This window comes from Parasteatoda tepidariorum, chromosome 7, assembly GCF_982258835.1.
Source record: "Parasteatoda tepidariorum strain Cologne lab strain chromosome 7, Ptep-v5.0, whole genome shotgun sequence".
Taxonomy (NCBI): Eukaryota; Metazoa; Arthropoda; class Arachnida; order Araneae; family Theridiidae; genus Parasteatoda; species Parasteatoda tepidariorum.
Window position 1 is genome coordinate 97966282 of NC_141761.1, and position 14972 is coordinate 97981253.

The following is a 14972-nucleotide window of genomic DNA, read 5'->3' on the forward strand; positions in this document are numbered from 1 at the left end:
AGTTACTTTAGTGAATGTCCAAAATATATACTAGGTCTAGTTAAGTGTCACTGCCGGGTATAGATTTGCTCGGTACCCCAAACGCTGTTGTTTCTCCTAATCTATCCTCAGCAGATATCAAAATGGATTAATATGAAATCAGGTATAACAAATATTTTGGACATTCACCGAAGGGACTATGTGATTCTTGACATTCCCCGGTGAAATTCGCCATTCTCTTGATTTCGATCATTCACGGTAACAGCATGTACTCATTCTTTAAAAAGATATGATTAATATAGGAAATACACGAATTTTCCAAAAGAAAAAAAAAATATTCCCTTTACAAATTGCTGATTCAATTGTTCCTGAATGCTTACTTACTTTTTTTGTGCGTCGCTTTTGCAATTGTCATTCCAACCATATCATAAATATAAACTATCCGTGAAATGAATTCTCCAGTCTAAAATATAAACGGAGAACATTTCAAATTAGCTTTTACTATAAGTTTCATTTTAAAAAGTTTATAGGGAGATTTCGCACTTTTGCCTTAGCTTCCGTAAGCTCCAGTACGTAACATTTGACCAACTGCACACGATCGCTTTTATTTTAGATGCTACCTATCTTTACGTTATGTTGGCGTGATTAACGCTACAAAGACAAAGCTACAAGCACGCTGTTAAGGGATGATTAATCACGTAAAGCAGTGTTTCCCTAAGTGTGGTACGCGTACCCCCAGGAGTACGGAAACAGTTTAAAGGGGGTACGCGTTCTTATACGAAATAACTTGCAACAAACGAAAATTTCAAAAAATTTCATTTAAACAAAGCTAGCCATGAAAATTTACGATTACGTATTTTTCTATTGGCTATTGTTTGCAGAGTAAACAGTTAATAATTAGTGGTGTCAACAGCTAGTTGTGATTTTTAACTTTTGTGCAATTTTTTTATAGTAAAAAATAAATGTATTTTTTAATTAGTGGTACACAGTGTTACGAAAAATTTAGAAAGGGTACACAAAAGTCATAAGTTTGGGAAACACTGACGTAAAGCTAAGCACGGATGGCGCTAAGGGTTAAAATTTGTTGTAAGACTTCCGGTTATTTCCAATTGATTTTTATGCCTTAACTTGAAAACGGGCGCCCATCAAATCTCATTATACTTGTAGTGTTTACAATCAAACGAGTTTTTTTTAAAATTTAAATTTCAACTAAACAAACAACATAACAATTTGGATGATTCAGCAAGCATGCTATGTCCTGCTAGATGCAACCCAAAAATAGTTAATGGGCATATTTTACACAAAAATACAGCCAAATAAGGGATATTTGGATCAAAACATGGCAAACCTTATACACTTTATTTACGTTGTGATATTAATTTTTTGAAATTTATTTTAGGCTCATAACCATTTAGAATTTATAAATTACAAGAAACTCTTATGAATGGTAAAATTACGTGCAAATTTAAACATAAATCACATTAATAAAACTTCTTAGAATATTAAGCCTGTTCACACATTGCCTCGTAAGCATAACATAAGCGGAGAGATACACCGGAAGTTTTCTAAATTTCTCACAGTTTCAGGAAGCTTGTTATTGTTTATATTCAATCAACCATCCATAGCTGTTAAAAGTTGTTGTCTGTTTAAGCCTACCTTCGAACTTAAAACAGGGATATGGAATGCGAATTAGAAGAAATACAATGACGAAATTTATAAATTAATCGTGTGATGTTACAACAATTGGTTGATTCAGTAAAAAAAAAAAAAAAAAAAAAAAAAAAAAAAAAAAATTGGTCCCGCAGTGGACTGATCGTTAAGACACGGTTCCCAGCAGATCACCGAAGTCAAGCATCGCTGGCTGAGGTCAGTGTGCGGGTGGGTGACCACTTGGATCAGTCTGCGTAGGGACCGAGGGTGTGCGGTATTGGTCCTCGTTGAACTGTGCTACCGTAAAGTGCTCGACTTCGTCGGGCTACCGAAGCGGGGGTGCCATCCCCTCCGCAGAGGATCAAAATTATGATGGCATGTCTTCGGATCATCCTCCGGGATGTTTCCCAGACCGTAGCTCTAGTGCGACGTAAATTAACAACAACAACAACAGTAAAAAATTATTTTATTGGTATTTGTTTTCGCCCATTGTAAATGTTTAATTTGATTTTTTAGTCGCAGTTAAAACGATATTCCACGTTAGCGTTTTTAACTTACGAAATCATGTATTTTCACTTATATACGTTTTCATGGGCGCATACGCATTTAACCAGAATTGACGCATGCGCAATTACTTAAGATCTTATGTACGGGAGGTAACGTAAATTTGCGAAATCTCCCTATTCACTGAAACTAACTGAATATTAAATATAATATTAATTAAAAAAGTACATTGCACTATTGGTTTTCCGACAGCAGATATATAAATGTTAATTTTGATAGATATTAAACTCATGAGTGTATTTCTGAAAATTCACAATAATTTCATAATGTGAACTGTATCGAGAATTGATATACTGATTTCGAAAATTTTTACTTTTGCAAAATCAATGGTTCTCCAAAATACTAAAATTTTTAGGGGAGTAAGTTGTAGTTGTTTTTATAACTTTGTAATAGGGTTACCTATATTTCGCAACTTTTTAAAAGTTTTTGCGCCCATCTCCTGTATTGCTTCAATCCACAAATAAATAACGTGTGCAAAATTTTAGCTCAATCGGACAACATATTAAATTTAAAAAAAAATACAAATTTTTAAAAATGAATAACTCAGAAATTATACAACCGATTTCATTCAAATTCTGAATTTTGTCTTAAAATTATGCAAACATTTTTATAACTTACAATTCAAGTTTTTTTCCGATTATTACTGAATAAAGTATTAAATAATTATTAAAAAAATTTCTTACAAGGCATTGTATTAGGAGTAATAAATTTTATATTTGTGTGCAAAAGTTTTTTGATTCGCTTGATAAGTTCTCGAGATATAGCGAAGCACGCAAAACGTGAAATTAACATTAAGGGATTCAAATTTTCCACTGCTTTCCTGCATAAACTATAGGACCCTATTTTTCAGATTGTGGCCCCCTCTTTTATGGGTCAAAAATCCAAAATCGTCGAAAAAAAAGGCAAGTTCAAAGAAAATGCGTGCTATTGCGGCCTCTTCCATATTTTATGGGTCAAAAATCCAAAATCGTCGAAAAAAAGGCATGTTCAAAGAAAATGCTTAATATAACGGCCTCCTCCATATTTTATGGGTCAAAAATTCACAATCGTCGAAAAAAAAGGCATGTTCAAAGAAAATGAGTGCTATTGCGGCCTCTTCCATATTTTATGGGTCAAAAATCCGAAATCGTCGAAAAAAACGCACGTTCAAAGAAAATGCTTAATATAACAACTTCCTCCATATTTTATGGGTCAAAAATTCACAATCGCCGAAAAAAAAGGCATGTTTAAAGAAAATGCGTAATATAACGGCCTCCTCCATATTTTATGGGTCAAAAATTCAAAATCGTCGAAAAAAAGGCATGTTCAAAGAAAATGAGTGCTATTGCAGCTTCTCCCATATTTATGGGTCAAAAATCCAAAATCGTCGAAAAAAAAGGCACGTTCAAAGAAAATGCGTAGTATTAATAAGTAAATGTTTCTCAGTAAAATGTTTTTTTCTAAAAATTATTACCTTGTGATTGCGTTCAAACATCTTCTCAACATCTTTATTTACAACATATATACATTGTTTCAGAAAATCGATATCTCTACATGATTTTGTAATACCTGGAAATAACGAAGGGAAAAAAACCTCAGTTTGCATTCACCACTTAAGTATAGTAATGATGTGTCTGTTATAGGATAAATGCACTATCCGGCTCTTTGCAATACGCCAAGATAATTGAACAATCCGGCGGTATGCAAGAGGCCAGGGTAATTAAACAATAAGGCACTTTGCAATATGCCAGGCTAATTGGCTCTACAATATTTTCTAATCAGCCTGAAACGTTTTAGGTTTATTGAAGGGAGCCCACATAACCTCACTCATAACTTCAGGTTTATTAAAAAATACAGGGTGTTCGGTTAAGGCTGTCCTTATTATTTATTAGAACCCTTATCAAAAAGGAAAAAAAGCCCCACGCATTGGGGGGCCACAAATTAATATCGAACACTTTCAAAATCTAACAAATGACATTACACAGAAGAGAGATTAACTCACAAGAGAGAATAACCGAATCACATTATACATCACAACAAGATAGATTTGATTTTAGGAGGAAACAGAGAATAATTGTAAGGCGATTATTAGAAACACCTTCAAGTATCAACCTCCGTTTAAACCTTGATGTTTATCACATCTGCTTCCCGTACTTTGATTTGTCAGAATTCTATATATATATTTTTTTATGTTAAAATCTGCATACTTCATAAAAATTCACATTAAGAGCGGTCTTTACTGAACACCCTGCATATATGTTATATATGCGTATATGCTTTGATTTAATGGTCAAATAGACTAATTAATAAGGCAGTTAGCCATAAATCTAAAGTTTCAGTGAAAGATTATTTTAAATAGACCATCAAATTCAGTGTGATTGAGTAAATCTTCGTACATTTCATAATCAGCCGAAGCGTGTACAGGCTGATTGCAATAAGTTTATAATATTAGACAAATTATAAAGTACAGAAGAATTTCCAATCAGCCTTTTGCATGTAGACTGCATATACTTCTGGGTTAATCTTTCCGGTGTATTTCGAAGATAGTTGGCCCCTAACGTGATCATTGTGTTTTGAGACTCTCTTGATTTGTATTTCTTGTATACGTGTATTTGTTACCTGCTTTATTATTTGTGTTTAGGAAGCGAGCCGTTATTTGAAGACTGTCTTTTCAAGACGTAAGACGTTCTTGTTAACAATATACCAACTTCGAAATTTAAACCTAAAGGATAATTTGTTAAATGAACTTAATCTCGCTGCTCGAACAATATGTTAACACTAACGTATGATGGTGCAGGGCTTGCAACAAGAACAGCAATAAACAAGTTAAAAGAGACTAAATTAGTAGTGCCAATAAAGCGAGTTCTTTCTAAATCTAGCAGCCATGTCAACTTTTTTAACAACACATCTACAAATAAATAAAATAATTTTTTAATTCAAACTCATCAGAATAACTTAATATCATTTATATCTTATGAAATTCAGTAGATCCGTGCTCAGAAATTAGATAATTATTTCTTTTATTAAAAAAAAAATTATCTGTTTGATAATATCACTTTGCAGAATAAGCTGTAGTAAGCATCTGTATACTTTCTAATCGGAAGTACAGCAGGTCAAGAGCTCGAGATTGTTGTTTACATTGATGTTGAAAACACATCCCATAGTTTCTGATGTATTTTTTTAGGCTAAATCAAAGTGACAAAAATTCTAAATAGGATTTACGTTTTAAGGACATTACGTTTTAAAGTAATGTTTTTTTCTTACATTAATGAACGTTTATTTTCATTATTAAATTTGTTGGAAAATTAAATATCATTTTTCATAAAATTTTTTGATTGAGCTCAGTATTTGCCTGTTAAAAAATTTAATTTGCGTGATGGAAAAAATAGTAATGGATTTAAATTTAGTGTTCGTAATCAAGTATATTTTTGCCCTTATTATTTAGTTATCCATTTGGATATCCCTTTTAGATAGATGCTTGTGCCTATATCCCCTGCATTTGTAATCCAGTGTATGTCCGCTCTTAGTCGGAACAGAAAACAACCATACCAAAGTTATAAATGTTGAATAAAACGTGCTCACTAATGTCGATACGGATTAAAAATATACACAATTTCTAACAGAGACAAAATTTCTAACAATACAATATTTTACAAATTGTGTGTGGCCAGGATAGGCTGGATGGTCGGGCGAACGCGCGAGATCGTAAGTTCGAATCCCACCGGCTGAAAAATCCTCGTGTATTAAATGTTGACTGGTGCACGTCAAATCTGTCAGGAACACAAAGTCCTCCAAATTCCCATAACAAATCAATACCTCTGGGGAGCCATGGTGGATAAGGGGATAGAGCGCTTGCCTTTCAATGAGGGGAACCGAGTTTTCCACACCATGTAGCGTAAATACGGTTAGTTCCATCAAAAAGTCCTCCACGAAGGCAAATGTCGCCCACTACTTGATCCAGGAGTTCCCTTGTCATCTGGATTGGGTTCGAAATTACAAGGCTACTGAGTTGAACATTGGTAGTTGTAAACCCGAAAATGGGTCGGCTGTTCAACGACGGTTTTAAAATAAAATACCTCTGGGGGTACTGAATTGGAGATTGAACGTTCTCTGGTTCAGGTCAAAAGTACTATCTGTGGATAAATGAATGAAGTAGGAATGGGTTCTCTTGTAAAACGGGCTGTGACGTGTGTGCGACTGGAGTTAATCTCTCGGCCATAGATGGAGCCACTGAAAAGACAAAAATCACACCCTTTGCCCTTATTTAGCTTGATTCCCTATTTCAGGCTTGCTGGTATTGGCATGTGGCTGTAGTAACATCAACAACAAATTGTGTTTAAGTTTTATAGTGTATTTTCCTCATAAAAAACAACAAAAAAAAAACAATTTCAATCATTATGACAACTATGTATGAAATTAATGCCTCTACAAAAGGTTAAACTGTATATTGAAATCATGCATCATTGAAACAAAAGATTTTACAAATTACATCATTTAAAGATCAAGGAGAAGAATGGTTAATGCCCATTTTTCTAAAACATTTCAATAGGATAGCCCTATTGTCATCCTATGGCAATAAGATGGCTCAATTGCCATAGAATAGTTTCTATTTTGAGGATTAGAAGTTTTGAAAATCAGTGACTTGGAAAATCGGTTCTCCCTGAGAGTTATTACTCAGTGAAGATGGGTCATGCTGCGATTAAAACGGCTCCTGTCCAACTTGAAAATAATTTTTTCACAGAATCAGCTTTCAAAGTTGCATACTATTCTTCGCATTGATCTTAATTAATTACTAATTATTTAAACAATTAAATAAATGAAAATAAAACAAGCAATAAAATGAGATAAAAATATTAATTTAATTAAATAAAATAAAATAAATTAAATGACACGAAATAAAACAAATTAGTAAATAAATATATAGAATTATTTACCGATAGCGTCCATTTTGAAAACTGATGAATAGCTGACTGGGCATCCTTCTTTGTCAAATCCTATATGGCCGGTTGAGAAATATTTTTGCAAGACCTGAAATAAAGATAAATTACAAAATGATGCTTAAATAGGTTTTCAGCATTCATTCAAATTTATCAAAATTCATTTGCCGAATAGAACTTTCGTAACACTGGTTCGATTGTGGGTTAACTAACTGTTACTTATGTAGATTATATCGGTAGTGATCTTTTAATTTTGAACCTATTTCACAATGCGCATTTAAGAAAATGTACAAAGCTCAAACAGTATATCTAAGAAAATGGACACAGCTTGACATGCATATTCAAGGAAATAGACATAGCTCGAAACCAGTATGTAAGAGAATGGACATAGCACAAAATGCGTATTTAAGAAAATGGATATAGTTACGAAGTCTGTCTAAAAAGTATCCGACCTTAATTTTTCCCTCTCAAAGTAGTGATTCTAAGGCGGCACCACAGTGCACGGTGGAAGGAGGAACCTTAATGCGTGTGTTTGAATTTTTTCACCGTATTTGCTTGTGCAAGTCGCTGGCTGGTGGTCGCCAAGTAAGGTGCTGTTCAAAGTGTTCGTCGGATTTAGTTTTCTCCCAAGATGACTGAACGAATTGAGCAAAGATACTGCATCAAATTCTGTCAAAAGCTTGGTGATTCTCAAAGCAAAACAATTCGTAAGATTCAACAGGTGTTTGGAGAAGAAGCGATGGGTGTAACACAAATTAAGGAATGGTTCAACCGATGAACAACTGTCAAACTGGACGGCGAACAGCTGGCACTTGCATCACGACAACGCCCCTGAACATTTGCCCAATTGATCCACACTTTCTTAGCCAAACATGGAATTACAACCATTCACAAACCTCCCTACTTCCCAAACCTGACCCCCTGCGTTTCCAAAATTGAAGACGCCACTGAAAGGATCCCGTTTTGAGAGTAGAGAAGAGAGAAGGCGGAACGCGACGACGGAGCTGAACACCATTCCAAAAGAAGACTTTCAGAGGTGTTTCCCGTAGTGGAAGGATCGGTGGGCTAACTGTGTGCAAGGGGCCTACTTTGAAGGGGATTAGGGTCCCAACTCCGTCAGGTATTCGAAATATTTTTTCTGGCCAAAGGTCGGATACTTTTCAGACAGGCCTCGTATAAAGGGCATATGGACATAGCTCAATATGTAAATTTCAGAAAATGAATATGGGGCATATTTAAAAAAGGGAAAAGGGCATAGCTCGACATTTGAATTTGAGGAAATGGATGTAGCTCAAAGTGCGTATTTAAGAAATTGGATGTAGCTCAAAGGGCAGAGATAAGAAAATGGACATAGCTCGACATGTGTATTTATGAAAATGTATATAGTTAAAAATGCGTATTTAAGCAAATGAATATAGCTCAAAAGGCGTATCAGAAAATGGACATACCTGAGCATGTGTATTTAAGAAAAAGGACAGCTCGAAATGAGTATTTAGGAAAATGGATATAGCTCAAAGAGCATATCTGAAATGGTTATAGCTCTAACTGCGTATTTAAGAAAATGGGCATAGTTCGAAATGCGTAATTAAGAAGTACACATAGCTCGACACGAATATTTAAGATAATGGTTACAGCTCAAAGAGCGTATTTAAGATAATGGACATAACACGAAATGCGCATTTAAGAAATTGGACAAGTACAAAATGAGCAAAATTTATATAAAACCTAAATTTTAAAAATTAAGCCAGACATTTTGCTTACTATTGTAAACACTGTATATTAACGATAGAGTTATAATTAAAAAAAATAAAATTCTTCTGAGCATTAATGTATATTTTCAATCACTATTATAAATTTACACGATCCATAGTGACCTTGTAAAAAGAACTGTAGACTTTTAAAGTCTTTTGAAAAACGCTACAAAAATACCAAAAGTGATTTATTCAAATGGAATTATGTATGACAAATTTATCTAGGTTCCTTAATTAATTCTTAAAAAAAAAACAATACACTTCAGAGCAGTTTGAATTAAATCAATTTAAATTTAAAAAGAAACCTTTCTATGGTTCTGTACGAAAAAGTAAAAAATAAAGTATTGGGTAATAAAGAATTTTAAACTTAAAAATAAACTGAAATAATTTTAAACTAGTAACTAATAAAATAATTTTAAACTTAAAAAGAAACTTTTCTATGGTTCTATACGAAAAAGTAAGAAATGAAGCATTGGGTGTAACTTGTAAGAATTGAATTTATATAGTCTCAGTTTACTTTATAGATATTATATTTATTTTATATGAATCTTTTACCTTATATAAACCTTTACCTTACGTATGAACCATTTATATAATAACCTTTAGGTTACAGGGCTTAGTATTCTATCATCCGTTATTTTGATACACCAGTTGTACCAGCCGTAATCAAAACGATGAAATATGTCGCATGAATTTCTAATAAAACGTTTTAAGAAAGCAGATGAAAAGTAGGTGGTTTATATGATGTCACTAATGTTCTTCGAAAATAACAATAACATCAAATCTAACACACACATAAAATGTAATATCATCAATAATAATAATTTCCGTTACAAGGAGAAGAAAACTATGAAAATCTCCAACGGTTAGACCAATGGCGAGGGGATTCTAACCCTTGATCCGTTTAACAATAGGAATGATTTGTTTGTCAGTACTGAGGTCGATACGAACAGGAAGTGGATTTTAAATCGACCAGAAGAAGTCGATGGGTCGACGAGAGAAAGGGAATCTTTTTCTTCGATCCCTAGTCCTAGACTTAGCCCTAGTCTCTAGAGTGAAGAGAAGCTGCACTCCCTGAAATGCGCTATTCTTGTTTCCATAGCAGCAAACGGTCTCAGTCTTTGAAGGGGAGAGTTCTGACGGCAGACAAACTATAGAACTAGAATAACTTATTACTATTGCTCAACTACTGAAGCCGTATTAGTCTGAATATCTTCAGCTTTAGTGCACATAGTGTCCTCTTGTATTGAAATTTCTGCTGGTTTCTTTACTGAGGTAAAGTGTGCCGTGCACATATATATATTCTAGAGGGCTCCACCCCCTGCTCGTTTCCACTCGCCAACCCCCGATGACTGCTACGCAATTACATTTCTGTTCGCTTCGTGAACAAAATTAAAATTATTTTCCTGGAGATTAGCAGACAATTTTTCTGCACCAACGTCACATAGAGAGAATATGATAGGATTGTAATATGTCAGAGGTCCTTGCTATCAGCATTATAAAGCAATTTTAATACAAACAATATAAACTTATATAAAGCGAGGAAGCAATATTATTTAACAAATTACTCTAGGGCATTAGCCGGAGATTAATCTCCGTATTCAAAGCACACGTGGCAGAGCCTAACTCGGGTTGACTATATTTCAGGGTGCCCCTTGATTCTCGCCAAGTTGTAATCGCGGTTGATCACCAAGCTGGGCGATGTTGAAACCCAATCGTGATTCTGATTGGCTTAGATTTTAGCGTTATTTTTAAATGTTCAACGGCATATGTGATTTCAGAGATCCGTTAGTTCTAAGTTAGATACCGGCTGGTAAGGTTACTTTTGCTTCTGGTCAATAAGATCGAAGGTATGTGGGCAGTCATAAAAAGAGACTTTAGAAAAAAATGTCATCGCCACTCCGGTACCACAGACGCCATTTTCGATTCGTATTTCGCCCAATTTATGTGGCGATGGAGGTACACAGATTCTATTCATGATAAATTTAGACAGTATCTAACTGCTGTTAGAGAATTCGGTGCACCTAAATCTGAGGATATTCAAGCTTAAAGAAGAAGTGAGTTGTTTTTTTCCTTTTCCTTCTGTGCTTACTCCATTAATTTGTTTTTCGATTCAAAATGCATTTTCTTGGGTTTATTAATGTTGCTCATATCGAGTTCATTGCAATTTTATAAAGTTTTGGCCGGTGTTTAGTTGAAATTTTCCATTATTTTATTGAAATATCATTATATTTTGGCAACTATTCCTGTTACCACGGTGTTCCGAGCAAACAGGAATGGCGCCAAATATAAGTCGCCAATTTCGCCAAGGGGCACCCTCAAGTACATTTTTGCCTCTACTAACTCAAATCATTGTTGATCTTATAGGATACCGGACGCTCCCTATATGGTGCTCCATCTCCCCCCCCCCAGTATTTTAAACTGAAAACAATTAAAACCTAATAAAAGAAAACTTTTGAATATGGCAAACAAATTAAAACATGTAATATTAATAAGTTGATGCCGAGTAATATTTCAAAAGCAAAACCCATTGCAAGTAATTGCCCAACTAACTACAATACTGTCAACGGACAAAATATTTTAGTTTCAATCAGACAAAAAGCAAATTATATAATAAAAACATATGTAACCGAAATTCGACAAATTAAATTAAGCAATTTAATTTTTTTGTCATATTGAATACTAATAATAAAAACAAATGTAAAATGAAATACGAGGGTTGCTATTTATATTTCTGGCCTAATAATAAAAAAACAAATATGTAGGATCGAAATTGGTTTTATTGTTTTTCAAAATATTCTCCATGATGATCAATACACTTTTGCATGCGTTTGAACCAATTTTCAAAGCACTTTTTTCAGTCCGATTGAGGTAACTCCAAAACATGCGTTTTGAATGTATCAACCGCTTCTTCGGGGGTCGAAAATCGTTGTCCACGCAATTTATTTTTGATGTGTGGGATTAAGAAGAAGTCATTGGGTGCCAAATCAGGGCTGTACGGCGGATGACCCATCAGTTCGATCTTTCGTTCCGTCAGAAATGCCTTTGTTTGAGTCGATGTGTGAGAGCTCGCATTGTCATGATGAATAATGATTCGCCTGTTCTTCTGCTTTTTTCGAATTTCTCCGATGACTTCTGGCAAACAAATGGTCGTGTACCATTCAGAATTGACCGTCCTGCGTTGCTCTGATGCCACTGTTGCCACATGACCGTTAATGCCGAAGAAACAGGTAATCATTTGTTTCGATGCGCTTCTTCCTCGAACAACTTTTGTTGGTTTTGCCTCGTCTTGGAAGACCCATACAGTTGATTGCTGTTTTGTTTCCGGCTCATATGCATAGATCCATGATTCGTCACCTGTGTAGATGTTATACACAGCCTTTGATGTACCTTGAACGTATTTTTCCAACATTTCCTTGCACCAATCGACACGAGCCTTTTTTTGAGCGTTTGTCAGATTATTTGGGATCCAACGCGAACTAAGTTTTTTTACGCTCAAATGTTCATGCAATATTTTATTGATGCTAGTCATACTAATGTCCAAAGACGCCTCTATCTCACGGTATGTCACATGACGATCTTGCTTTATCAGTTCACGCACAGCATCGATTTTTTCTGGCACAGCAACGGATTTTGGACGACCTGCACGGGATTCGTCCTGGATCGAATATCGACCACGATTAAATTCGTTATACCAATTTTTTACAGTGCTGTAGGATGGCGCTTTATCGCTGAATAAAGAATTAAGTTCATCGAAGCACTCTTGTCTTGACAATCCACGTCGAAAGTTATGAAAAATAATGGCACGAGAATGTTCACGACTCAATTCCATTTTTTGAAAGAGAAGAACTTTTCAATTTACTGTCAACAACACAAATGAAGCTATAATGGTAAATCGTCTGCTGAATTTATGTTTAAAAATATCAAACTTTCGATTAAAATCGTCTGATGTCGCCTAGCAACACTTGCTGTTACCAAGGCCAGAAATATAAATAGCAACCCTCGTAATTGGGTATACTATAGCCTACGTCACAGGTTGTGTTATTCCTACTAAATTTAACCCATGAACGGCATTTTCTGCGAGCCTAACTTCAAGTCACAAATAAACAAACGAAGTGTTTGATCGTTTAAATAGCTGCTCGCCAGATTTTATTGCATTATAAAGAAAAGTAATTGATATTCGATTTTTGATTAATAATTGATTTATGTGGATAGTAGCATTGCAGTTAATAATTGATTTATGTGGAATTTAGCATTGCGTCATGGTAAATGTTATTCCTACTAAGTGGAAGTAGTTGTGTTTTTTTTATATTATACCCAATTATATTATCAATGATCAATAAACATTTTTGTCTGAATTCGCGATCGCAACGAACTATAGGGGGCGTTGCTGTATGAGACGGATACCTGCGATTTCTATATGAACAGTCATTCAGTTACTCTAGAGACGTCTTTAATGTAGCACGTAGCATTGCAACGCTCCTTCTTTATTGTGGCTAATTAAATTTAAAAAAGAAAAATGTTTGATATTTCTTCTTATGCAAACGAAAACAAAATGGTATCTCTTTTTATTAGAGAAGGAATATCCAAAACACATCGGAAAAATATTTGTACATAAACAGAAAAAAATATGTATTTTTTTATAAGAGTTAAAACCTAATGCCCGAGAAATAGCTTTACTAAATTTAATGATATAACATGAAAGGCCTGTTTAAATTTCACATTCCATAGTTTTAAGAATCATATTACTTCAAAAATTAAAATGAACAAAAAGTATACATAAGCCTCATAATTTTATGAAATTTAATTTTGTAAAAAAAGTTTTTTGACAACAATTTTTATCAAAAAATTTCAAGTTTCAATAAAAATCGTTATTTAGAAACTAAGAAACGTAAAATAAAGAATGCTGACGAAAAAAACAACAAAAAAAACAATTCTTTTTTGTCGCCATTTTTAGTGCTACGAAAATTCGTCTTTGGGATTTGCCAAAAACAAAACAAGATGCAATTTTATTTTTTCAGGAGGGAAATATTTTACCGAAAAAACGAAAATGTACCAATTCCCACAACATGAAACTTTATCTTGGTAAACGTACGTTTTGGAAATGTTATTTCATTTGGAATCTTATTTATCAGAGTTCATATGGCGATATGATTGTTTTGAATCTATGCTAAACTCTATATCGGCTCATTTTCCACCGAAATCCGATTAACTACTTTGATTTTAAATAAAGTGTTTTATTTTATGAGTCGCAAAAATCTTAATTGTAGATTGGCGGCACTTAAAAACCGCCAAATCCCCATACAGCACATTGACTTCGTTATGACATCCTAAAGTTGTCATCTTTAGGATTCTGTGACATCCAGAGGAAGTCCTATATTTACCGCTAAATGTCCTACGGATGTCATCTGCGTGTTAGAATGTCCCACCTGCAGATATCTTAATGATGTCATAACTAGGACAGTTTCAGGATACCTTTAGAACGCTTTAGGATGGCATTAGGACATAATAAGACCTGTTTAGTAAGGATTTAGGTAACTTGTGGGATGCATGTTGGAAATGGTATGATAGTAATAGGAGGGTGTCTTATTTTGGAAATAAATTTCATCTTTGAAATTTTTATTAATTTTAGCAACTTAAATAAGGTTTTTCTTTTAAATTTACTGAATTAGAGGTCAGAAAAATGTTTTCTAAATGAAAAAAAAGGTGATAGTTTTTAATTTGTATACCACTCTATTTTTCCAGAAAAATGGGCTATTCCTCTACTATTTGTTTTAGGAAAATTAGTAAAGGAAAAGGGAGTAAAACAGTTAATAAACAAACGTATCTAAAGAAAAGAATAATGTATCATTTTAATACAAAAATATGCAAGATAATTGGATTTCACATTTCTATTGCTTGGAATAAAAACTTGGCCATTATTAAAAAGTCTAATTGAATGTACCCTTTGAACACCAAGGAAGGTTACAAGTCTCCTAATTAGCGTTAGTTTTCTGTAAAGAATATTTCTTATTAAATTAAATTATGAGACTTATTGAAACTTTTATGTACATTGTAATTTATGATTGCTTCATTATTGCTCATATTGTTTAATGTAGTAGATATATTAAAT

At 33.9% G+C, this 14972-nt stretch overlaps 1 protein-coding gene across 8 annotated transcripts in view; it reads right to left on the reverse strand.

Moving 5' to 3' along the window:
• The window catches only part of LOC107455506 (SEC14-like protein 2), a 90265-nt gene that overhangs the window by 37814 nt on the left and 37479 nt on the right, over positions 1-14972 (reverse strand). For 7 of the 8 annotated variants that reach the window (XM_087168328.1, XM_087168327.1, XM_087168331.1 and 4 more), the window contains exons 6-8: positions 7107-7200; positions 3647-3741; positions 364-442 (exon numbers count right to left, since the gene is read on the reverse strand). In XM_087168328.1, coding sequence (XP_087024454.1) covers positions 364-442; positions 3647-3741; positions 7107-7200 — 268 coding nt within the window. The remainder of the gene's footprint in view (positions 1-363; positions 443-3646; positions 3742-7106; positions 7201-14972) is intronic. The other variant, XM_087168332.1, reaches the window with a different exon arrangement.